Source organism: Pipistrellus kuhlii, unplaced genomic scaffold (assembly GCF_014108245.1).
Source record: "Pipistrellus kuhlii isolate mPipKuh1 unplaced genomic scaffold, mPipKuh1.p scaffold_m20_p_17, whole genome shotgun sequence".
NCBI lineage: Eukaryota > Metazoa > Chordata > Mammalia > Chiroptera > Vespertilionidae > Pipistrellus > Pipistrellus kuhlii.
The window spans coordinates 26,314,905-26,337,259 of NW_023425482.1; the positions used below are offsets into that span (position 1 = coordinate 26,314,905).

The 22,355-nt window shown below is 60.5% G+C and overlaps 1 protein-coding gene across 9 annotated transcripts in view; it reads left to right on the forward strand.

Moving 5' to 3' along the window:
- Positions 1-258: 258 nt before the first annotated feature.
- KIFC3 (kinesin family member C3) overlaps positions 259-22,355 on the forward strand; it is a 40,584-nt gene continuing 18,487 nt past the window's right edge. For 3 of the 9 annotated variants that reach the window (XM_036440268.2, XM_036440267.2, XM_036440269.2), the window contains exons 1-5: positions 259-277; positions 9,575-9,788; positions 12,970-13,115; positions 18,480-18,627; positions 21,846-22,048. In XM_036440268.2, coding sequence (XP_036296161.1) covers positions 272-277; positions 9,575-9,788; positions 12,970-13,115; positions 18,480-18,627; positions 21,846-22,048 — 717 coding nt within the window. In that variant the 5' untranslated portion in view covers positions 259-271. Of the gene's footprint in view, positions 278-5,286; positions 5,350-9,574; positions 9,789-9,955; positions 10,170-12,969; positions 13,116-18,479; positions 18,628-21,845; positions 22,049-22,355 lie in introns of those variants that run through there. The other 6 variants (XM_036440270.2, XM_036440271.2, XM_045582834.1 and 3 more) reach the window with 5 other exon arrangements.

The window sequence follows — 22,355 nt, forward strand, 5'->3', positions numbered from 1 at the left end:
AGCTGGGAACGGCGTGGCTCTGCCTCCCGCTGTCACCAGCCAGTGCCTGGGGGAGGCCGCTGGGCGCCACGGGTCTCGTGTGCTGGCTCTCAGCTCCCGGTGCCCGCTGTCCAGGGCCTGGTGCCCTCCCTCTGGGAGTGACCGTGCCGGGGTTCCCACCCAGGGCCCCCCTGACCCCCGCAACCCGGTGTAACCATCGCTCTATCCTGTCTCTCCTTCAGCACAGATAATGTCTGTTCAGAGCCAAGTGCCAAAGAGAAAAGCTGGGCCGATGACAGTAAGTGAAGAGGGTGGGGTTGGGGGCTGTTTTCTCTCTTGGTTTCTCCTACGTGTGTGCAGAAAACAAACAAAAAAACAAAACAGGAAAACTAACCCAGACCCCTAGCATGTGCAGCAGAGGGAGGGAAAAACGAACGGGGAAGCTGAGGGAAAGCGGGAAGGCGGGAATAACGCATGCCTTGGCTCCGAACGGGAAGAGGGAGGATTTAGGAACAGGAAGGGAAGCCGGGCCCGGCTGGTGTGGCTCAGTGGTCGGCCTAGGAACTAGGATTGATTCCCGGTCAGGGCACAGGCCTGGGTTGCAGGGCTTGGTCCTCATTGGGGGGCGTGCAGGAGGCAGCCATTCTGTGATCTCCCTCATCTTTGATGTTTCTATCTCGTTCTCCGTTCCTCTCCGAAATCAATAAAAATATATTAAAACCAAAACAACAACAACAACAACACACACACACACACACACACACAGAAAACAAACAAACAAGGGAAGCCAGGAGCATTTGTGCGATGGAGCCCAGGTGGCTTCCGGACCATCTTCTCCGAAAGGGAGACTCAGGGATGAGGGGGTGGGGGCAGGGCTGTGCGCCCACCTCCTTCTGGCTAAGTCAGAGCTTTGGCACACACCTCCGGGTGCCTGCATTCCTCTCATAGTTTACACTACGGGAAATGATAAAGTGGAGGGAAAAAAACCCTGTTTGCTTTCCACCCTGGAGCGCTGGGAGGGGCTGGTCGCTGCCAAATTCTTTCCTAGGTCCTCGGCGGTGTTAGGTTCCTCTCTCCCGGGAGCCGGAGAGCCGGGGAGGCACCCGCAGCCCAGCCTCCCTGGCAAACGCAGAAAGGAGTCACTGTCTAGAGATCTGAAAGCAAGACGGTCTCACAGGGAGGAGGAGGACTGCCTTGGTTCTCTGCAGGGACCTTTGGACACAGGAGTCGAGTTTTTCCTGTCCACACGACTCTCAGAAACTGGGCGCCCCTGGGCATGGACACGGAGGGAGGGGAGAGGTACTGTGGGTGCGAATATCGATCCATCGACCGAGCACCCGGTGCCCGTGGGAGCCGAGCCTGCAGCAGCGAGGGCGAGGAGCTCCGGTCCTCCCACGCCTTCATGTGGGTGGGAGCCAGCAGGTGCACGCCGGGGCCAGCCCACCCGCACGCTCGGGGGCTGAATGCCCATGCCCTGCAGCCGGGGTCCCACTCATGGCTCCAGGGACGGCCTGTCCCCTCCCCCCAGACCCTTCCCGGCTCTTTCTGCTCCGTCCGCAGCGGGCGGTTTCAGGGACAGTGACAGAGGCAGCTGCTAACTGGGTCAGGGTTACTTAAAGTGGGACTGTTCTCCAGCTCCAAGCAACTATTTACTCCCCGGAATTAGGCAAGGATCCGCGATTGCAGGGCGCTCCCTGCTGAGCACATGGAAATTGTTGCCTAAGGATCCACCGCTTCCTTCTTTCTGATAAGAATTATCCTGGCGTTCCCCTGGAAGGAAAGTGTGTGTATGCTTACTGCACCCCGACCTTCCCCTCCGGCTCATATGTGTTTACTCAGTGAAAGGGCCCCGACCGAGGAGCCCATTCATTTCCATCCCTGGGGGAGTGGGCGGCAGGGGGGTGGGTGGTCAGGTGACTGCGGAGCCTGGGATGGTCAGGAAGGTGGCCTCTCTGCCTGAAGGACTTGGAGGACAAGTCGGCCAGGTACAGGTGTGGGGAGGCGGGGAGGAGCAGGGTAAAGGCAAGAGAGGACTGTCAGGAAGGGGGGGCAGCATGGCGAAGGCCCGGGGGTGATGGGATCTCCAGCTAAATCCCTAAAAGCGGAAAATCGTGTAAGTCGTCCTTGTGCTTCACTCTGGGTTACTGTTAAAAGATGAAATAGAGAGGGGGCCGGAGACCGGGATGGCAGGACACAGGCTTTATTGGAGGGAAGAGTACCACTGCCGGCTGCTTCCGGAGAGCACCTTTAAGGATAGGGGACGGGGCTTAGGGCACTCAGTGCACGCTGATGGGTGATTAAGGACCCAGGGACCTAGGAATAGGGAGCGGGGGCTTAGGGTATCTGGCAGGTGCTGATTGGTGGTTCAGTGCTCAGGAATGTCTGGCTGCAGGTGGGGTTTATGTTTGTCCATCAACTGGAGGAAGAGAGGATCTATCAACTGTGAGAATCAGATCAAGCAAAACCCCCCTTTTTGCAGCTTTGTGAACAGAACCCCAGGGCTCTTGGCTGCCTGGCAAATCCACCACATTCCCTGTAGCCAGGGGAGAATTGGCAATTTCCTCACCAAACCACCGGTGACATTTCTGAATTTCTGACATAGAAATGACCTGGAAGTCATTGGTGTGTAGTTCCTGGTGACATTGTGCATTCTTTTTTTTTTTTTTTTTCTTTTTTTAAAGAATATTTTTTATTGATTTCAGAGAGGAAAGGAGAGGGAGAGAGAGAGAAACATCGGTGATGAGAGAGAATTGTTCATCAGCTATCTCCTGCACATCCCACATTGGGGATGCAACCTGCAACCCCGGGCGTGTGCTCTAACCGGAAATCAAACCGTGACCTCCTGGTTCCTAGCTTGATGCTCAGCCAGTGAGCCATGCCGGCTGGGAAGACATTGTGCATTTTTTAAACTAAATGTTTACCATCAGGAAGCAATTCGTCTTAACCTTACAAGTCAGAGTTTTTCTCAAATTCTGAAAATGCCTCTTCCCAGTGCTGCAAATTATTTTTTTTTCCACTGGTGTGCGTGGGTCTTAATACCCTTGCACCTATAGACATAGGATGGCAGTTTATGCTTGTGCATATGTGTCTCCACACAACACACACCAACCGGATTTATATCTTTGCTCTGTCACACACCGGGTTTCACAGGGACACGATGGTGCCCACCTCACCGGGTGTCCAGGTTAAATGGGGTCTTGTTTGCAAAGAGCTTAGCGCAGTGCCTGGCACGGTGTTCGCTTTGAATAAATGGTAGCTATTATGTACACGGAAGAGAAAGAAAAAAAAAAAAAAGACTGTCCTAAAATGTTGGCATTTATCTCTAGTGGGTGGGATTACGGTTACAATGAACATCTATTACTTTTGTGATCAGAGATAAAGAACAAGAGTTGTTATTATTAATTTTAAATTCTGGCTTTCTTTGGCTCTGGCAGGAGGAACCTGTAGTTAATGTCAGGGCACCAGCAGGCAAGAAAGACAAGGCATCCGGTTCTATACCCGGACTTTAAACACAGACAGCAACCCCCCATACCTCCCCTCCACCCCGCCATCAAATCATAGGAACAAAGGGAGATAGTTGGTCAGGAGTCTAGAGGAATTTCGCTCTCCTCCAACCTTGCAATCCCCCTGACCACTGCTGTCTGGAGGGCCAATAGGGGGATTCCCAGATGGTAACTCCAAAATTATGGCCTGGGTTCCCTGAGGTTCTTATCGGGAAACCTCTAACTCTCCAGGGACCCATTCCAGCCATGTGACACGCATCCTCTGCTGGGCCTAGGCCGGGGCATCGCTGTTAGAATATAAAATACACGCAAGCCCACTCCCACTGGGGGGTTTGTGAATGTCCCGGCCTGGCTTCCAGAACACGCCGAGGCCCAAACCTTGGCTCTGTCTCTGGTGGAGATTCTTGACCACCAGCCCAGCGCCTGGGCAGCAGCAGGAGACGGAATCGCCCGGAGCTGCACCTCGCCCCCTCCTCCCTTCCCCAAGTCCCCTCTCTGCTCCTCCCAGGCTGTCCCCTGAGAAGCGGGAAGGGGCAGAGTGCCCACCCTGCTCGGATTATCTGCGGAGCCATCAGCTTGCACCGGGCTGGCTTCTGAGCGTCTTTCTTTCTCCTCCTTCCGCACCCGGAGGGGGATCTTGCCGCAGACTCGGGAGTAAAAAGCCGCCTCTGTTTGGGAGACAAAGAACAGAGTGGCTCCTCCGGTCAGCTGTCTCTCCTTGGCTCCCCCAGGCATCCGTGAAAGACGGCCTTCCAGGGCCGGCCTGGGAGTGCTCCCACCCCCAGCCGTGCTGTCACTGGGGCTTAAAGGAATACGTGACCTTAAAAATCCCTGGTACCTTTCCTGCTCTGGTGGATATTAATTTGCCTGGGGGTAAAGGGGAGTGGGGGAGGGGGGGACGGACACTGCCCCGTCTGGAGAGGCAGCCTGCCTGCCCTCTGTATTCCTATGAGAGCTGGTAAGAGCACGTGTGTGAGACGTGCGAACATGCATGTGTGTGCACTCACCAGTGCGCGAGAGCTCGCATGAAAGCGTGTCCTCGGGTTTAAAAGATTGTGTGTGCTAGAGTGTGAGGGAACGAGTCACAGCATTGAGAGACCCTGCGTGCGAACGTGTGGAAGGGCGCCTGTGTACAAGCATAAGGTTTGTGGGAAAGCATGTGGGCCCGTGTGCCAAGCGTGTGCCTGTGAAAGTGTACACCTGTACCCACAGCATGCAAGCGCGTGTGTGAATGTGTGTGCTAGAATGTAAAAAAGAATATGAACTAGAGTCAGGAGTGCGACGGACAGCAAGGAGGCATGTCCCTGTACATGTGAGTGCCAGCTGGTGCGTGCGCGTTTCTCCGAGGAGCTGAGGGCGTGTGTGTGTCAGAGTCCAAGTTTAGGTGCAAAAGCAGGTGTGTACGCACTAGAGGGGGAATGCATTGGAGCATGGATGAGGGGCGTGTGTACTGGTGGGTGCGTGCACGCGGGAAGGTATGAGCATGCGTGTGCAAGCACGCACGTGTGCACCAGCGTGTGCGAGGGCGAGGGGCCCGGGCACCGGGGGGCGGCCTGGGCGGAGCTGGGGGAGATGCGGGGTGTGCGGGCCCGCGGGAGGGTGTGCGGGAGGGGGTGCGGGCCCGCGGGAGGGGGTGCGGGAGGGGGTGCGGCCCCGCGCGGGTGTGCAGAGCGCGTGCTCGCGGCGCCGCCGCCCCCTCCGCGGCCGGAGGTTGCCATGGGGACGCGCCGCGGCGGGCGATCATTTCCTGCGGAAAGCGTGCGGGAGGGGCGGGGGCGGAGCGGGGCCGGGGCCGCGGGCGGAGCTCCCTCCCGGGCGGGCCGGGCGCTGCGGCGGCGGCGAAGCGGGGACTGTGCCTCCCGGGCCGGTGAGTCGGGGCCGGGCGGGCTGGGGGCGGGCTGGCGCTGGGGGGCCCATGCCCGGAGCGCCCACCGGGAGCCGCATCCCGGCCCACTCTGCCCGCGGAGCCGCGTGCCCGACCCGCCCCGCGCCCCCTCCTCTCCCGCATCCTCCTCCCCTCTCCCTCCCCCTCCGTGGGGACCCGGTGCAGAGCGGGGCATGGGCGGCACGGCGCGTCCCTAGAGCAGCCTGGCCCCCCCCCCTTTCCCCCCCTTTTTTTTTCTTTTTTTTCCTTTTTTCCCCGTTTCATTGGCCGGCAATGCGGGACCCCCCCGGGGACCCGCGTGTCCTCAGCGCCGCCCCCTCCCTTTGCAGGGTCCCCGCACCCGGGGCTCCCTAGGAGGTTGCAGCTTCTGGCCCTCCCACCGCCCATGACCCTGGGCAGTTACCTTCCCCCCTCGCTGGGCGGAAGGGGTGCGAGGGGGGGGGGGGGCGGTGCGGGCGGGCCCCGAAGTCAGGAAGGAGGCCTGGGCCTCTGCCTCCTGGGAGGGGGAGACCTGAGTGATTGACAGCAGCAGCCTGGGGGTCCCCGCAGGGCGAGCCAGCCAGAAGCCACCTCCTCCCCCTCCTGTGAGTTAGAGCAGAACTCTGGCCCCGGGAGGGCCTGTCCTGGGGGAGGTTCCAGAGGAAGCTGTGTCTAAATGCTCAGGAACTGCCCCAAGCCAACCCCCAACACGTGTGTCTCGGGGGTGGGTGGCGGCCACCCCTGGGCTGTCACCTTCCCTGGGAGCTCGCCAGGCTCAGGCTGGCGGGGCGCTGCCGCCCCTTGCCCGGCCGGGTTCCCCGTGCCCTTGGCGAAGTAGCCGTCTCCTTGGCCAGCGAGAGGAGAGTCATGTGCAAGGAATGCGGCCTCCTGTGTGTTCAGGGACTGGACGTCAGGGACACAGCGTGCTTGGTTCCGCCAGCCCCATGGGCACAAACGGGGGCAGAGGCTTTGAACTCGGGGCGGCCCTGGAAAACCCAGGACAGGACGGGGACTGCGTGTAGGGGCGGTCCCAGCTCCTGGCCAGCCTCCCTGACCTGCTGCCCGCTCTCCCAGGAAGACAGAGCCCTCCCCAGTAATAGTGTCTGGGCCACGAGTGTGTCCCTCGGTCATTGCGATGTCCCTGGTCTGGAGGGAGAGAGGGAGGGACAGGGTTGTGGTGAGGTGGGGGCTGCAGAGAGGCAGGGCTGTCCCTGGAGCCAGCCCCTCTGCATTCGTCCATGCCTGGAGGGAGATCTGAAAAAGGAAATGTGTGAGTTCTTTGGAAGCACAGGTACTGTTCCAAACTCGTTATCTATGCATTGCCTAATCCTTCTCCTGACTCCGTGTGGGTGGCGTGGTCCCCATTTTCAGATGGAGAGAATGAGGCCCAAGGTCACACACCTAGCAGGTGGCAGAGCCCGGTTCTGGACCAGCTTTTGGTCCCGGCTACTCCAGCAGCATCCCCCAAGGCCCCCCCCAGGAGCCCTGGGGGGGGGTGTGTGCAGCCCCAGCCTGGGGCTAATTTGAGCCCTCCGTACTTTTGACCTTCACGCTGCCCTCTGCTAAATCCATCTGCTGCTTCCTCTTCAGGATCTGGCCCCCACCCTTCCTCTTTCTCCCCGAGATCTTCCCGGTCGCCTCCCCGACTTCCCTTCCAGAAAGTCTCAGGAATATTGTCCTTTCCGGTCCCCACCCCGCCGACTTGGCCATGGAGTTGACCTTCAGAGTCCTGTTTGGCCTGCCGATGGAGCCCGTCTCTCCCTCCTGGCCCACCGGGCAGCTGGGAGTCCAGGTTGCTCGTGTGCCCAGCTCTGTGCCAGGCAGCCCGGAGGAGAGGATGTCTGGCGGCTCCCGCTGGTTCTTTCCACGCCTCTCTGGCCCGTGCCCAGCTCCTCGGGAACCGGCCCACGTACCTGGCTCAGCTGCTGCCCGCCCCTTCGGCCCACATCCTGCCTCCAGCCCAGAGAGACTGCACCCAGGAGCCTCCTCCTGCGAGTCGTCCGCCTCCGTGAAGGGAGGCAGGGACCAGGAGCGGCCGGCCGGAGCCTGGCCTGCTCCCAGGGCTCAGCTTTGCCAACATCGGTCACCAGGTCTCCGGGCCACCACCTGTCCCTGCGCTCTCCCGCCTTTTGTCTCTCAAGGCCTCCACCGTTCCTGCCCCTCTGCCCACCCAGCGTGTTCCAGCGGCTCCTCCGTACCACGTCCTCTGGGTCCAGCCTCTCCTCCCCACCCTCGCCAAGCTTCTTCCCCGAAGAGAAGGGTGTAGGGGATTCTTGGAGCCCCTGCCCACTGCGGGTTTGCCCATCTTGCTCCAAGGACATTGTCCCTTACAGAACGCCCCAGGGTCTTTGTTCCAGTTTGGCCTCCCTGTGGCAGGTCTCCGGGAAGTAACCATCCTCTCCCTCCCACTTACCTGTCAGCTCAGGACTCTGCATCCGCCTGGTGCCCCTGCCACCTTCCTTCTCCAGCGTCCCTTCCGGCCAGGAGCGAGCTCTGTCCTCCTGGTTGCCTCTCGTCTTGCAGGACCCTGGGTGACTGTGTCCTCCCCTGAGGCTCCGTGTCCAGCCCTGCTCTCTTGCAGGTGTCAGTGCGAACCTTTGCGTTTACTTCCGGGCATTCGATCAAAAAGCCGTTGCTGACTATTTGATCTGGGTGAGGCCGCAGCGCCGGGCCTGGTGCTGTGGGGCTGCAGAGATGAGCACGCTGCCTGGCCGGTGTGGCTCAGTGACTGAGCATCGACCTATGAACGAGGAGGTCACAATTGGCTTCCCGGTCAGGGCACAGGCCTGGGTTGCGGGCTCCATCCCTGGTGTGGGGTGTGCAGGAGGCAGCCGATCAGTGATTCTCTCTCATCAGTGATGTTTCTATTTCTCCCTCTCCCTTCCTCTCTGAAAGCAACACACACAGACACACACACACACACACACACACACACACACATACACACACGAGTGGCCAGATTAGTTATGAACTCTGAACGCATAATAATCTGGCCACTCAGTGTACTTCTCTTGAGTACCTCCTTTATTTGATATCAAAGATACTATAAATCGTGCACCTGATCAGTTTTCCCCTTTGCACTGGCTGATAGAAAGCTCAGGGCAAATAGGTGGTTGATCTCCAGGAAAAGTCGAGAATACTTTTGGTGCCCAGTTGAGACACAAATACACCGAGTTGCCAGATCAGAGATCATAATAATCTCTGTGTGTGTGTGTGTGTGTGTGTGTGTGTTTAAAAAGACGAACATGCTGTGAGCTCCGCGCTGAGGAGCCATAGAGGGTCAGAGGTCAGAGGAGATGGACACCCTCTCTGTTCACAACTGATGTCTGAGTGCCTGGCAGCAAGCAGCCAGTGCCGTGACGGACAGGGGAAGTGGTCTTCCACCCCGGCAGGGCCACCAGGAAGCCCTCGGTGTCTCTCCGAGCTGACGTGTGGCTTCTTCTGCAAAGGGCTTCCCGTTTGTCTGAGTCTGGGTCTATCACTTAGTCACCTGAAAGGCCCTCGAGGCTGCTTTGCACACAGTAGGTGCTCAATAAAAAAAAAAAGCTTGCTCTGCGCGTGCAGAAAGTCTGGTCAGTGCATTTGCTCAGTTTACACGGGACCTGTGGAGCTTCCTGTCCAGCCCCGTGCTCCCCCAGCCCCCATTCTCCTGCCACTCTGGCATCTCCCACAGTGTTTACCTCCCTCCCTACAGGGAGCTTTGAGGCCCTGTTTCTCCTGATCTAAGAGACGCCCCCCCCCCTCCTCCACCTTTGCAGGTGCTTGGCACACAGCAGGCACCCCATAAATAATTATTAAATGAAGAAGGGACGAATCTCTGTAGTACCTCAACGCCTAGCCAGCTGCCTGCTGTGCTGGAGGCTTGGAGGGAAGGCTCAGGCTTGGAGGGAAGGCTCGTTGGAGGGTCTGAGTGAGCTGACTGTAAGAGAATGTGACACCTGAACCCAATTTGTCACCGGCGACCCCCGCAGGGTCCCTTCCGATTAGATTTACAGCGATGCCCCTGACTCACGGTGTGAGGCATGTCTGCAAGCTGCCAGGCCCCCTGCGGAGGGGCTGCGATGCGGGGTCTCCACGTGGTGCTGCAGGACCCCCCCCCCCCCCCCATGGTCTCCTTGCAGAACCTCCCTATCCTGAATGTGCCATCAGGACCCGACGGCCATGGGGGCTGGCGCTCCGGCTTGGCCCGTGTGTTCCATCTCGTCTCTCTCTCCCTCTCTCCCCGCAGGCTGCCGGGCGCCCGGGGGAGGCCGCGGATCCCCGCCGGGCCATGGTCCAGTCGCGCCGGACCTGGCACCCGGGAGCCCCGCCCGCGCTGCGCGGCCCCTGGAGAGTGGGCCGGGCCCCGGAGGAGCCGGCGCTGCGGGGGATGGCCCGCCCCGCCCCAGCCAGCCCGGCCGCCCGCCCTTTCGCACACACCGGCCCGGGGAGGCTGAGAACTGGTGAGTCCGCATTTTTAAAATGCCTCTCGATCTCCCTTCTTCCTTCCTCCCTCCCTCCCTCCAGACGCCGGGGAGGAGAGCGGGGTTTCTCGCCGGCTCCTGGGCCCCGTTCCGAGCTGTCAGGTAAATTACAGGGTCGGGGAGCCGGGAGCCGGGCGTGGAGGGGGAGCGGCAATCGCGCCCTGGCTGCTGGCTGCTGGCTGCGCACAGAGGAGGCGCCGGGGCCGCACAGACGCCGAGTTAAACTTTAACGCGGTCCCCGGGGCGCGGGGAGGACGCTGGCCGCAGCCACGCGGCCCCAGCCCGGCCAGGTCAGCCGGTCCTTGGCGGAGGCTGGGGTCCCCCTGTGGTTCCTGCCACCGGCGGCGGCTGGTAAACAAGGTAGGCGAGGTGGCTGCCCCGTGGCCGCCCCATCCCTGCGCGCTCGGGACACCTGATCCCGCCCGGGCTGGCCCGCGGAGGGTGGACCGAGGCTGCCCGGGAGCGGGGCCGGCAGGGTTTGGGCGGGTACCCACCCAGGTGGCACTGGGAGGACCCCCATAGCAGGTGGGCAGCGAAGGAGCCCCCGGATCTGGGTCCCCCCCACAGGCCGTCCCCCCTGGGGAGCTGTCAGCACCAGCTCTCCTTTCTGGGTCACGTCCCCTGGTGCCGCCAGCAGCCAGCAGTGAGTGGCAGCTCTGATTATGGGTCGGGGCTGGATTGTCCGGCTCGTCCGGGGTGGGGAGCTGCCCTGGACCCTTTCCCCAAGTCCGGCCCGGGCAGGTCTCCCTCGAAGTGTCAGCGGGGAGAGGCGTCCGTCCTCGGGGAAGGTGGCCTGGGGCGTGTGTGCGGTGGTCTCTCGTTCTTGACCCACAGGGGCAGGCGTTCAGTTTAGGGCCCCGTGAGCTGGCCGTGTCCCCCACTGCTGTCAAGTCCAAGCCCATCCATGGAAGGAAGGGAAACTGAGGCGCAGAGAGGGCACATGGCAGACTCCTCTCGGGCTCTCGCTCTCGCCCACCACATTGGGGCCGACACGGCTCTCTGCACGGGAGAGCGAGGCGGGGTGACCCTGGGGAGCGGCGGGAAACGAACGCTTGGGCTTTGGGGTCAGGCAGCCCCAGGTGTCTGGCAGGGACCTACGGTGGTCTCCACCCCACAGGATTGTCTTAAGGATTGCAAGTGGAATAGGAAGTAGCTTTGCTTTTCTGGTTTTTAAAAAAAAGCAAGAAGAAAAAAACCACACCAAAACAACCACCAAAATTTGTGCCCTTAAAAACTGGGAAAAAGAAAAAAAAAAAGAAAAGAAAGAAAGAAAAAAAGACAACACCCCAAACCAAAAACAAAGTCTAAGAAATAAAATAAGCCCTGACCCGGTGGCGTGGAGTGGTGTCCCGTAAACCAGAAGGTCACAGGTTCGATTCCCGGTCAGGACACATACGAGTACTTAGGTTGTGGGTTGAATCCCTGGTCAGGGAGCATATGGGAGGCAATTCATAGATGTTTTTCTCTGTCAGAGGGGGGGGGGGGTGTGGGGAGAGGAAATAAAAATCACTTACAGGCACACCATGGAAACGTGGAGGGTTCGGTTCCAGGCTACAACAAAGGGAGAATGGCAATAAAGTGAGTCACAGACTTTAGGCCGGTGGCAGGTCTTGCCTTCAGTTTGTAAAAATCACAGTCTCTGTGGTAGGCAGTAAAGCGAGGCACGGGAAGAAAATGCCCTGTGAGCTTGTCACTGAGCGTTTGTATGGTTCCTCCAGTCCTGTGTGTGCATGCGTGCGTGTGTGTGTGTGTGTGTGTGTGTGTGTGTGTGTAGGTCTGTCATATGAGCATTATGAGTATTCTGTACATGCTTTTAGCCACTTTAAAAATCTGAGACAAAGCTCACATGAAATCCTGTGTGTGAAAAGCTAAGCCCAGTGCCTGTGACTGGGTAGGGTCTCAGCCAGTGTGGTTCACCTCAGCCCCCACCTTTCTGGGTACCTGGCACTGTGTGAGCACTTTATTTTTAATTTTAATTTTAATTTTGTGTGTGAGAGCACTTTATGTGCGTCACCCATTTTGTCCTCACCACAGGGCTGTGAATTTGATTATTTTTAAAAATGTTTTTTAAGTTTGATTCTCTCTCTCTTTTTTATATTCCATAGTATTTTATTTTATTATTTTAAAAAATATATATATTTTATTGATTTTTTACAGAGAGAAAGGGAGAGGGATAGAGAGTTAGAAACATTGATGAGAGAGAAACATCCACCAACTGTCTCCTGCACACCCCCCACTGGGGATGTGCCCGAAACCAAGGTACATGCCCTTGTCCGGATTCGAACCCGGGGCCCTTCAGTCCACAGGCCGAGGCTCTATCCACTGAGCCAAACCGGGCAGGGCTATTTTATTTTACTTTTTCCCATTTTTAAAATTAAGGTGTAATATGTGTACATATCTTACCATTGCTGCCCCCTCACCCCACTCCCATACAGGCCCCCACCCCCCAGTGTTGAGTCTGATTCTTTATCCCCATTTCATTGACAAGGAGACTGAGGACCAAGGAGGGCATTACAGTCTGGAGAGCACTTGGCTGGCACTGAGGAGATCATCCCAGCCCAGGCTGGCGGTTCTGCCATTTGCCCTGTGAGGCCAGCCCCTCCACCCCTCCAGTCCCACAGGCCGTGGTGGGACGGATGGGTGTCGCTGCCACAGTCAGCTCTCTCCCCCGTCTGTCCGTCCGGGGAGAGAGGCGGTGTCAGAGGCCCAAGGGATGTGCTTTTGGAGGGAAGGCCGCAGGGGCCAGGCCACCCAGCGTGGGGCTGGCACTAATGAAGGCTGGGGAAATGGCCACCTAGAGGCAGCCGGGGTAACAGCCGGGCCCTGTGCTGATGGGCACAGCCAGGCTGGCATCGCTTCCTCTGCTGCTCCCTGCAGCCGGTGCTCCCTGCAGTGCGAGCTCCCAAGCCACCCAAGAGAGGAGGAAGAGGGAGGAGGGAGCAGGGAGCAGGGAGGAGGGAGGGGAGCCCTGCAGGGTCCTGGGCGCCCTCCTGTAGAGACTCCTGGAGCAGCTTCTGGGAAGACAGGAGCGCAGCCCCTGCCCAGTGCCAGGCGTCCCTCCGTGCAGGGCAGGCGTGTGGCAGCGTGTGCAAGCCGAGCTCCACTCAGTGGTCGACAAGCCAGCTGTCAGAGTCTCACCATCTTTTCTGTCCTGGCACAGGGCGAGGGAAGGACACCCCGGCCGGCGGCGGCCATGAGGACCCCGGAGCCCGCAGCGGGGCCCGCCCAGCCCTAGCCCAGTGCCGGGCCCTCAGCGTGGACCGCGCCGGCCCCGGGAGCCCCCGCCGGCTCTACCTGAGCGTGCAGGTAACGGGGGCGGGGGGGGGGCTTCCGAGCCGCGAGGGGGCCGGCCAGGGGGGTGCATCTGGCCTCTGAGCTGTAGTGCTGGGTCCCTACAGGCTTCTGGGGGTGGGGGACTCCGAGGGAGGGCTAGCGACCTGCCTCGTGCCTCTGCCAAGCTCCCCTCGGCACATGCGCCCGTGAGCCTGCGTAGACGCGGCAGTTTGCTTTGCCGGGTTATGTCGGAGGAACTATTAGGAGATGACAGAAGCTCTCCAGCTGAGGTTTGAAATTGTGAAGCGCAGGGCCTTCTCTGAGAAGCTGTTAGGAAGGCGGGCCGGTTGGAGGGCAGCCGTCTATTCCCGCTCCGCCGTGAGTCTGGGGGGCAGTTCTTGTATTTCCTCTTCATCGAAAGCCGCCGTCCAAAAGCTGGGCAGCGGGGCTTTGCCAAAACGTGGGTCCTTTTCTCTTGCACTTACCACCAAACAACTCTCAAAAGGCAGACTTTGCATCAATACGTGTATTCAGTTGCAGAAAAAACAAACAAACAAACAAACAAAAAAACCCAGAATGACAGCGGTAAGATTAGCTACTGTTTATGGAACGCCAGCTCTGTGCCAGGCACGGCGCCGGGCACGATGTATCTCACAGCCGTCCCCGTGAACAGTCTGAAGACAGCCTCTGTCTCGCCGAAGCTTTGTGGGGGGAGTCAGAGAGGTTCAGAGAGGTTAAGCGCGTTGCTGCTGGCGGCACAGCACTCCATAGGACCTGACCCCCACTCCATGGGACTCGCTGTATCACGTGACGCGAAGAGTCTGCACGGGGCAGAGAGATGCGAAACCGAGGCTCCGAGTGCCTCCCCTGCCTGGCGCTGTGTCTCCGAGGCATCCGCTGGCCAGCGCTGAGGGTTTATCCTTCTCACGCACCCACTGAACCATACTCATAACCGTTCTGATGATTTATGTCCGCATCCCGCCCTGCAGCTGGCTCTTTCCTTCCACAGCCAGCCTTGGTGACTTCTTCCCCAGCACCGGTATTTAGAGAAAGACCACCTTCTTTTATTTGTTATTTATTTTTATTTTATTGTATTGATTTTTTTACAGAGAGGCAGAGAGAGGGATAGAGAGTTAGAAACAGCGATGAGAGAGAGACATCGATCAGCTGCCTCCTGCACACGACCCACTGGGGATGTGCCCGCAACCAAGGCACATGCCCTTGACCGGAATCGAACCTGGGACCCTTCAGTCCGCAGGCAGATGCTCTATCCACTGAGCCAAACCGGTTTCGGCGAGACCTCCTTCTTTTAAACTGCCGCAGAATATTCCACTTCTGGCCGAAACCGGTTTGGCTCAGTGGATAGAGCATCGGTCTGCAGACTGAAAGGTCCCAGGTTTGATTCCGGTCAAGGGCATGTGCCTTGGTTGCAGGCACATCCCCTGTGGGGGGTGGGCAGGAGGCAGCTGGTCGATGTTTCTCTCTCATCTACAACTCTAGTTCTCTATCCCTCTCCCTTCCTCTCTGTGGAAAATCAATAAAATTAAAAAAAAAAAAGAAAAAGAAAAAAAAGAATATTCCACTTCTGGGCTCACCGTGGACTTTCTGACGGACCCCCTGTATTACCTGTGATCGCGGCGAGCTCCGTATATACCTGCACATCCACGCAGTTTAGCGCCGAGTAGCTTTAGGACGGCGCAGGCTTGTGCTTTTGCAATGCGTCTGCTTGTTACCGCCTGTTTAGGGAGCGCTTGCTCCATGCCACGGGCTGTGTGAGGTGCTGACACTCGGCAAGAAAGAGGCAGACACTGCAGTCTGGTGGAGGAGCTGGGGAGGAGTCGGATGATTGCAGACGTGGGCATGCCGACGGGCGAGGGCCACCGCTGTGGAGGCAGCGGATGAGGGACCAGCCTTTACTGGGCGTGTGGGCAAGCCACGCCCATCCCACGAGGGGGAGGTCCACGTGCCCTCTGAGTGCGCCCTCCCTCGTGTGGACAGAAGTCCTGGTCCCAGGCGCTGTCTGGCCCCAATTTTCTTTTCTTCTTCAAAATAAGACTTGCTTCTGTGTATGTGTGAGTGTGTGTGTGTTTTAAATCCTCACCTGAGGATATGCTTTTATGGAGAGAGAGGAAGGGGGGGAGAAATAGAGAGAGTAACATCGATGGGTTGCCTTCCATATGTGCTCCGATCAGGGATCTGACCCACACCCTTTTGATATGTTCCAACCAACGGAGCCCCCTGGCCAGGGCTGGTCCCAAGGCTTTTTTTTTTTTATTATTATTATATATTTATTGTTGAAAATATTACCTTTCCCCCAATTGACTCCTTCTAGCCCACCCTGCCCAGAGCCCCAGGCCTTCACCACCCTATTGTCTGTGTCCATGGGTTATGTGTATATGCATCTTCCCACCCGCCCGCACTCTGTTCCATGCTTCTGTGTCCATTTTGTTCATCAGTTTATTTGTTTCATTCGAGTCCACATGTGAGTGAGATCAAGATCAAGTGAGATCTTGTCTTTCTCTGACTGGCTGATTTCGCTTACCTCATACTCTCCAGGTCCCTCCAGTGCTCACTCGAAGGATAAGATTCTTCTTCTTCTTCTTCTTTTATTTATGTATTTATGTATTTATGTATTTATTTATTTTATTGCTGCGCAGTATTCCACGGTATGAATGCACCACAGCTTTTTTATCCGCTCGTCTACCGATGGGCACCTGGGCTGTTTCCAGATCTTAGCTGTTGCAGATGGTGCTGCTGTGAACATAGGGGTGCCTGTTTCCTTTCTGCCTGGTGTTTCTGGTTTCTTAGGATAAACTCCCAGGCATGGGATCCCTGGGGCCAATGGGAGTTCCACGTTTAATTTTTTCTCGAGGGAACGCTGTTTTCCATAATGGCTGCGCCGGCCTGTGTTCCCCCCAGCCATGGACTGGGGCTCCCTGGTCTCCACATCCTCGCCAGCTCCTGCCTTTGTTGACTGGGTGATGGGAGCCAGTTCTGACAGGCGTGAGGGGGCACCTCACTGTCGCCTGGATTTGTGTCTCCCCGGTGATCAGGGACTCTGGGGAGCCCCAGGCCTCATCCGCACGGGGGCCCCGAGCTCGCTGTCACTTCCGAGACAGCGTGGTTTTCCGTGGCCCTTCTTGCATGGCTCATCCGAAAATACCACCACACCGTCCTGATATCCATCAGCTTCGTGAGGAAAGCGTGCCTGGCCGGGGTGAGAACAGTTAAAGACGCCGGAGAAGCCGTTTGCCCCCTGAGCCGAGCCGCTGGTGGTTAACTCCGGAGGTGGTCAGAGCCGGCTGCCCTGAGCTGGGCGGCGGCTCCGTTCTTGAGCTTTGATTACGGGGTGTCTGTCGGGTGGTGCTTGCCGCCCATCTGCCGGGGTCAGCAGATCCGCCGAGGAGCTCTGCGGAGCTCCAGCCAGCAGCCCATGTCCGTGACCGCGTCCGTCCGTCCGTCTCTCTGTTCTTCTCTCTGTCCGTCCGGGCCCCGCCGAGTCTGTCGTGGTGACGGGGCTTCTCGGGGTCGGGGAGGTAGGGCCGAAGCAGGGAGCCGGGCTCAGGGAGGCGACAGCAGGCCGAGCCGCCCTCCCGGCCAGCCTCCTACGCAGCTGGATGAACCCCCTCGAAATCCCCCCCCTCCCGGGGCAGGGGGGCCGGCTGCCCTCCCTGTGGTCTGGCCGGCGGGCCAGAAATAGTGCAGCCTCTGCTCTGGTCGGCAGCTGGAAGTTTCCATGTGCCTCTGACAAGCCTGCTCGAGCTGGTGTGGCCGTGGGTGGCGGGGCGGGGACAACACAGAGTTGGCAGCTTCTCCCTAAGTCTGAGGGCCGGGCTGTCCGTCCGCCCTCCCTCCTCCAGTCCAGCGTGGTGGGGTCGTGGGGGTCCAGCGAGAGGGAGGGAGCGGGTGGCCAACTGACAGCCTGCTGCTGTCGCTTCTCGCCTCTCGTCGGTTCCCTCTCCGCTCTCTTTGGGGGTCAAAGCAAATCACCGGGAGATACAGAAACACAGACATTACCCTGGCGCGGAGGTCTTGCCCTGTGCCAGAGCCCGGAGCAGCTGTCGAAGGCACCGCCGTTCCTTCCTGTACCGGCTCCTCGCGGAGGGCGGGTGGGGGATCGTTTCGGTATAAAGAGGGGGGAGCAGGAAGCTTCGGGGGAGGAAAGGAGCTTGCCCAGAGCCACGCGGCTCCCAGGCGGCAGGGAGCCGTTTTAAAACCAGAGCAAGGGTCTCTCTGGGACACGGTGGGCTCAGGGACACACAGGACACTCCTCAGACAGCTCTTCCCGGTAACCTCTGTTGATGTTTAAAAAACAAAGCGTGCGGTAGCCTGAGCCTGTCTGGCTCAGTGGATAGAGCGCCGGCCCAGAGGACGGAGGGGTCTCGGGTTCGATTCCCAGTCCAGGCCACGTACCTCGGTGGCAGGCTCGATCCCAGGCCCCAGTCAGGGTGCCTGTAGGAGGCAACCAACCCATGTGTCTTTCTCACATCTCTCCCTCTGAACATCACCGGGGAAATACCCCCAGGTGAGGATTCACACACACACACACACACACACACACACCACTGCAGGTGTGTATAAGGTTAAAAACACAAGTGTCCACGGGTTCAGAATGAGATGGAAAGCCTCCCTCTGCTCCTTCCCACATTCTGTTTTCTCTCTTTATTCTCAAAAAAGTTTGAATGACGCACGTTTCTCCTCTCTCACCGACCTCCCTGGAGAACCCCTCTGTGTTTCCCGGATGTTTTTTATCGAGGAGTGTCTGATTTCCACGGTCCTCAAAGCGGGTGTTCTTACCCCGGACGGCTTTCTGGCGAGCTGGGGTGACTGATTTCGGGGGGTGGTGGTGGGGGCTGCGAGGAGGGGGCTTCTTTCCCTCCCCTCCTCCCCCCTGCTCGCCGGGCAGCTCTGCCCTGCCTTCTTGCCTTTGACTGGGAGATGGTCCCAGGGTCCCTAGATGTCTGGCCAGGACCTTCCCCTGCCTGCTTGGACCCGCGGGTGCCCTCCTTGGGAGCCGTCGGCTGGTGCCAGCTGGAGGGGGGGCGTTGGGCATCCTGGGGGCAGTGGCCTCAGACTGCCAAGTGCCTGAGTGGAGCCAGCTGCTGCGTGGGAGACTCAGGCCCCATGGGGCCAAGAGGACGGTACCTGAGGTTTCCTAAGTGCCCAGCGGAGAGGGCCGGCTGCCAAGGGGACACACCGCCCCTGTGTTGTCGCAGGATCTGGGCACCTTGTCTTCCAGACTCCAGGCCTGTCTGTCCCCGTCGACCGGCACAGCGAGGGGGGGGACCCGCGGGCCCGGGTCCTGCCAGCTCCGAGAGTGCCCTGCTCTCAGGGTCACGGGCGCCCCCCACCCCCCGTGGCCCCCTTCACGTGAGGATTCTGGTTGTGTCTTGGCAGCAGGCCCAGCAGGACAAGGGGTGCAAGCACAGGAGTCAGGGGCCGAGAGAAGAGAAGCTGCTGAAGAGGCAGGCGCCGGCCCCCGGGCGGGACCGGGAGGCCCAGGACGCAGGCGGCGGCGGCGGCACCATGAATGTAGAGAAAGCAGGTAACGGAGGACGTCCGCCCGCCAGCCCGGAGCGGCCCCGGCGAAAGCTGGCTGGAGGGCGGCTCAGAACCGTCCCCATACACGCTGTCCTCCTCGCCAGAGGCGGCCCGTCCACATCCTGGTCGCCTGGACGCGGAACTCACCCCCCAGCCTGCCCAGCCCTCCCCTGAGCCCCCCTCCCCGCGCCAGGGAGATAAGAGGCGTTGGCGGGCGTGGGCCGGGGTTGGGTTTCCCCGCTTTTCTCTCTTCCCGGCGCCTGTCTAAGCAGGGCGGCCGTCTCGGCTCAGAGATGCTGCCCACGGCTAGCAGAGAGGCCTGGCCGCCTCCCCCTGCACCTCGGGGTCCCGGAGGCCCTGGGTCCGGGCCCCCCTCTGCTGCCTGAGGCCGGGAAGCAGGAGCCGGCGGCTCCTCTCTCCCCCAGCAGGACTGACTCCCGGGAGATGCTGGGGGCGCCTTCGTGCGATCCCCCCCCCCCCAGGGGGCCTGGCCTGGTGGTCCCTGGGCAGGCTCACCCTCCGGGCGCCCGCCCATGGGGGAGGGACGGGCGGTGGAAAGAACGGGCCGGTCTTCCCCTGGCTGTCCTTGCCCGGCACCTGGCCGATTTGTGCCTGAACTTGCCTCGCGGTGGAAGCACCTAATCCGTCCTCTGAGTCCGTGCCAGAGCCGCGCTCGCCCGTCTGCCTGGGCGGGCACTCCGGTGTTTGGCGGCAGGTGTGGGGCCTGGTCGAGGTCTGGGCAGACGGTCCTCCACCGTCCAGCCAATCGGGGGGAGGGGGGGGCTGGGGGGGCCCTCGTAGTGGGCTGAGAAGGGAGGGGCCCATTCCAATCACCAGGGAGGCCTGACTTTTGTTAGTGAGGCCTGGGTGTTCCTGAGCCCGGGTGTCTGAGGGGCAGCGCCCGGGCATGGCAGGGCCTGAACACGGACATGCCAAGCGGTGTGCACCGCCTCCACTGCTTGGTAGCTTGTCCCCAGGTGTCCTCTGATCGCCCACTGTCCCTGAGCTTTGTCAAGGGCCTTTCTCCCCCAGCAGGCACTCCCCGGCCCCCTCCCAGCTCCCCGGGCACACGGCACAGGGGGCTCCCCAGCAGGCGTGGGCTCGGGGGGTGTCCCAATGAACAGTGTCCTGGGCAAGAAGGCTCTTCCACGTGCTGTGGGCACCACCCACTCACACCCGGGCATCCCTCCCGGTGTCCAGACCCCTGTCCCGAGGTGTGAGCGGGTAGTGCCCTCTGTCTTGGGGTAAGGCCCATTGTCCCCGTTTTATTTTTATTTTTAAATTTTTTCAAAAAATATATATTACTGATTTTTACCGAGAGGAAGGGAGAGGGATAGTTAGAAACATCCATCAGCTGCCTCCTGCACGCCCCCTACTGGGGATGTGCCCGCAACCAAGGTACATGCCCCTGACCGGAATCGAACCCGGGACCCTTTAGTCTGCAGACGGACGCTCTACCCACTGAGCCAAACCGGTTAGGGCTGTTTTTAAATGTTTTGGTTTTTTTTTAATTGATTTTAGAAAGGAAGGGCGAGGGAGAGGGAGAGAAGCATCCGTGATGAGAGAGAATCACTGATGGGCTGCCTCCTGCACGCCCCCTACTGGAGCTGGAGCCTGCAACCCGGGCGTGTGTCCTGACCGGGAATGGAACCATGACTTCCTGGTTCGTAGGCTGACGCTCAACCCGGGAGCCACACCAGCTGGGCCGATGTCCCCATTTCACAAAGGAAGACCCCGAGGGGGCTCTCCCCCCGGAGCCCCGGCCCCCCTCCGACCCCATGGCAGCCGGCAGAGGGCCGAGGGCCACGCCAGGCCCATGGCAGCCCGTGTGCAGGCCTGGAGGCGTCCCTCTGACCCACTCTCTCCGGAGCCGAGAGCAGGATCCGGGCCCGCCGTCCGTGACAGGCAGGCGGGGTCACGTGCGAGCCATATGGCCGGGCCGCTGGCCAGCCAGGGCCTCTCCGGCTCCAGCTCTTGAGTCCAAGTGGTCCCAAGGGGTTGTGAGGAAGGGAAAATCCAGCCCCCGTGTGCTTTGCCTCATGAGAGTGGGAGCGGGGACGGCAGAAGGCGGGAGCGCACTGAGCCGATCTGCCCGGCCAGGACCTGCTCCCTCCACACTCCCTGCTCCAGCCTGGGCTTGTCTGAGGTCCGGGAGCACCCTTGCCGCCTCGGGGGTCCGAGCTGCCAGCGTCCGGACCGGGGGACTTCAGGAGCAGGTGGCTGCTGCATTCACGCTCTCTGGGACCCCCAGTCCCGCCCACAGGGCTGCGGCTCCGGGGCCCTCCTGTGGGGGAGCCCGGGAGCCTGGGGCTCCGAGGCCAAGCGGAGGCTCGGGGCCCCTGGGTGCTGCTTCTCGCTCTCCTCTCGGCCGCTTTGTTCTTGGCCTCCTCCTTCTGGCTCTGGGGCTGTGGCCAGGGCCCGGTTTTCGCCCCCTCCCTCCTCCCTCCCTCCTCCATCCACGGTGCCCTCCGAGCAAGCTCTGGCAGGCCCTCTGGCCACGGGCTCCTGTCTGTGTCTCCGTCCCGACACCCATCTATCTGCCTGTCTGTCTCCTGCTCCTGGAGGCAGGACCGTGGGGGGCTGTGGCGGGAGGAGGACTCGGGAGTCCTCCCACCCCGTACTGACAAGCCCTCCCACCCGTGCGGTCCTGGCAGTCAGCCCCGCCCAGGGCAGGTGGCGGCCGGTCTGTGTTCCTGTCCACGTGCCGTGTCTGTCTGTCTGTCTGTCTGTCGCTGCGTCCTGGTCTGTCTGTCCCTGGCACACGCACACCTTTCCCTTTCCTCTCTCTTTCTTACTCTGGAGAGGGTTTGGGGTTCAAGGACAGCATGCTCCCCTGAGAGTCGTGTTTTACGGGGAGGTAGCCCGACTCCTTCCCAGCTGTCACCAGAGAACCTGTGACCTTTCTCAGCCTCGATGACCTGCAGGCGGGCTGTGGAGAAGGCGTCACCCGTCAGGCCTAGCACCCGTGCTTTGGAGGGAGTATTCGGTGAAAGCTGCTTTCCTGAGTTCCCATCCAGGCACTTCGGCCCCCCCGGAAGCTGCCCCAGAGTCCCCCGGCTGCCCCCACGCTGCTGCCCAGGCCTCTCCCGGCCCCCTCCCCTCCGCCAGCACCCCCTCCCGTCCCCGATGGTGCGATGGTGCCGTCGCCCTGCCGGGACCGCCCTCTCCCCAGCCAGGGTGGACCTCTGCCGCCCGGCTGATCGGCCGCTACTTTGCTCATAGGTGGGCGGCTCTTTGGCAGCGGGAGGTGCTCGAGCCTGGCGGGGCCGCCAGGCGCGGACCCCGTGGTGCATAGGATGGTGGAGGCCATGGCCCGGCTGCAGGAGGACAAGGCCCGGCTGCAGGAGGAGCTGGCGGCCCTGCGGGAGAGGCTGGCCCTCCGGGACGGTGACCAGCAAGCCGCCTCCGCCCAGCTGCAGAACCAGGTACCCGGGGAGGAGGGGACTGGCAGAGGCCCCTGCCCGCCGCGGGGCAGGTCGGAGGACGTGGCTCCAGTCACCCGGAGCCCTCCAGGCTGCCGGCCTGATGGACAGCTGGCCACTCCTCTCCGGGCTCGGGAGCACACGAGCGGGCGAGGTGGCGAGAGTCAGAGGCCTGGTCCTCCCGGTGCCCGTTCCTCATGGTCCCAGGGCCCGGACCTGCCTCCCCAGAGGGACGGGCAGGCGTGAGAGCAGCAGGAAGGTGCAGGGATGCTTCCCGCCCGGAGTCCTCCACCCCGTGTGCTCGGCAGCC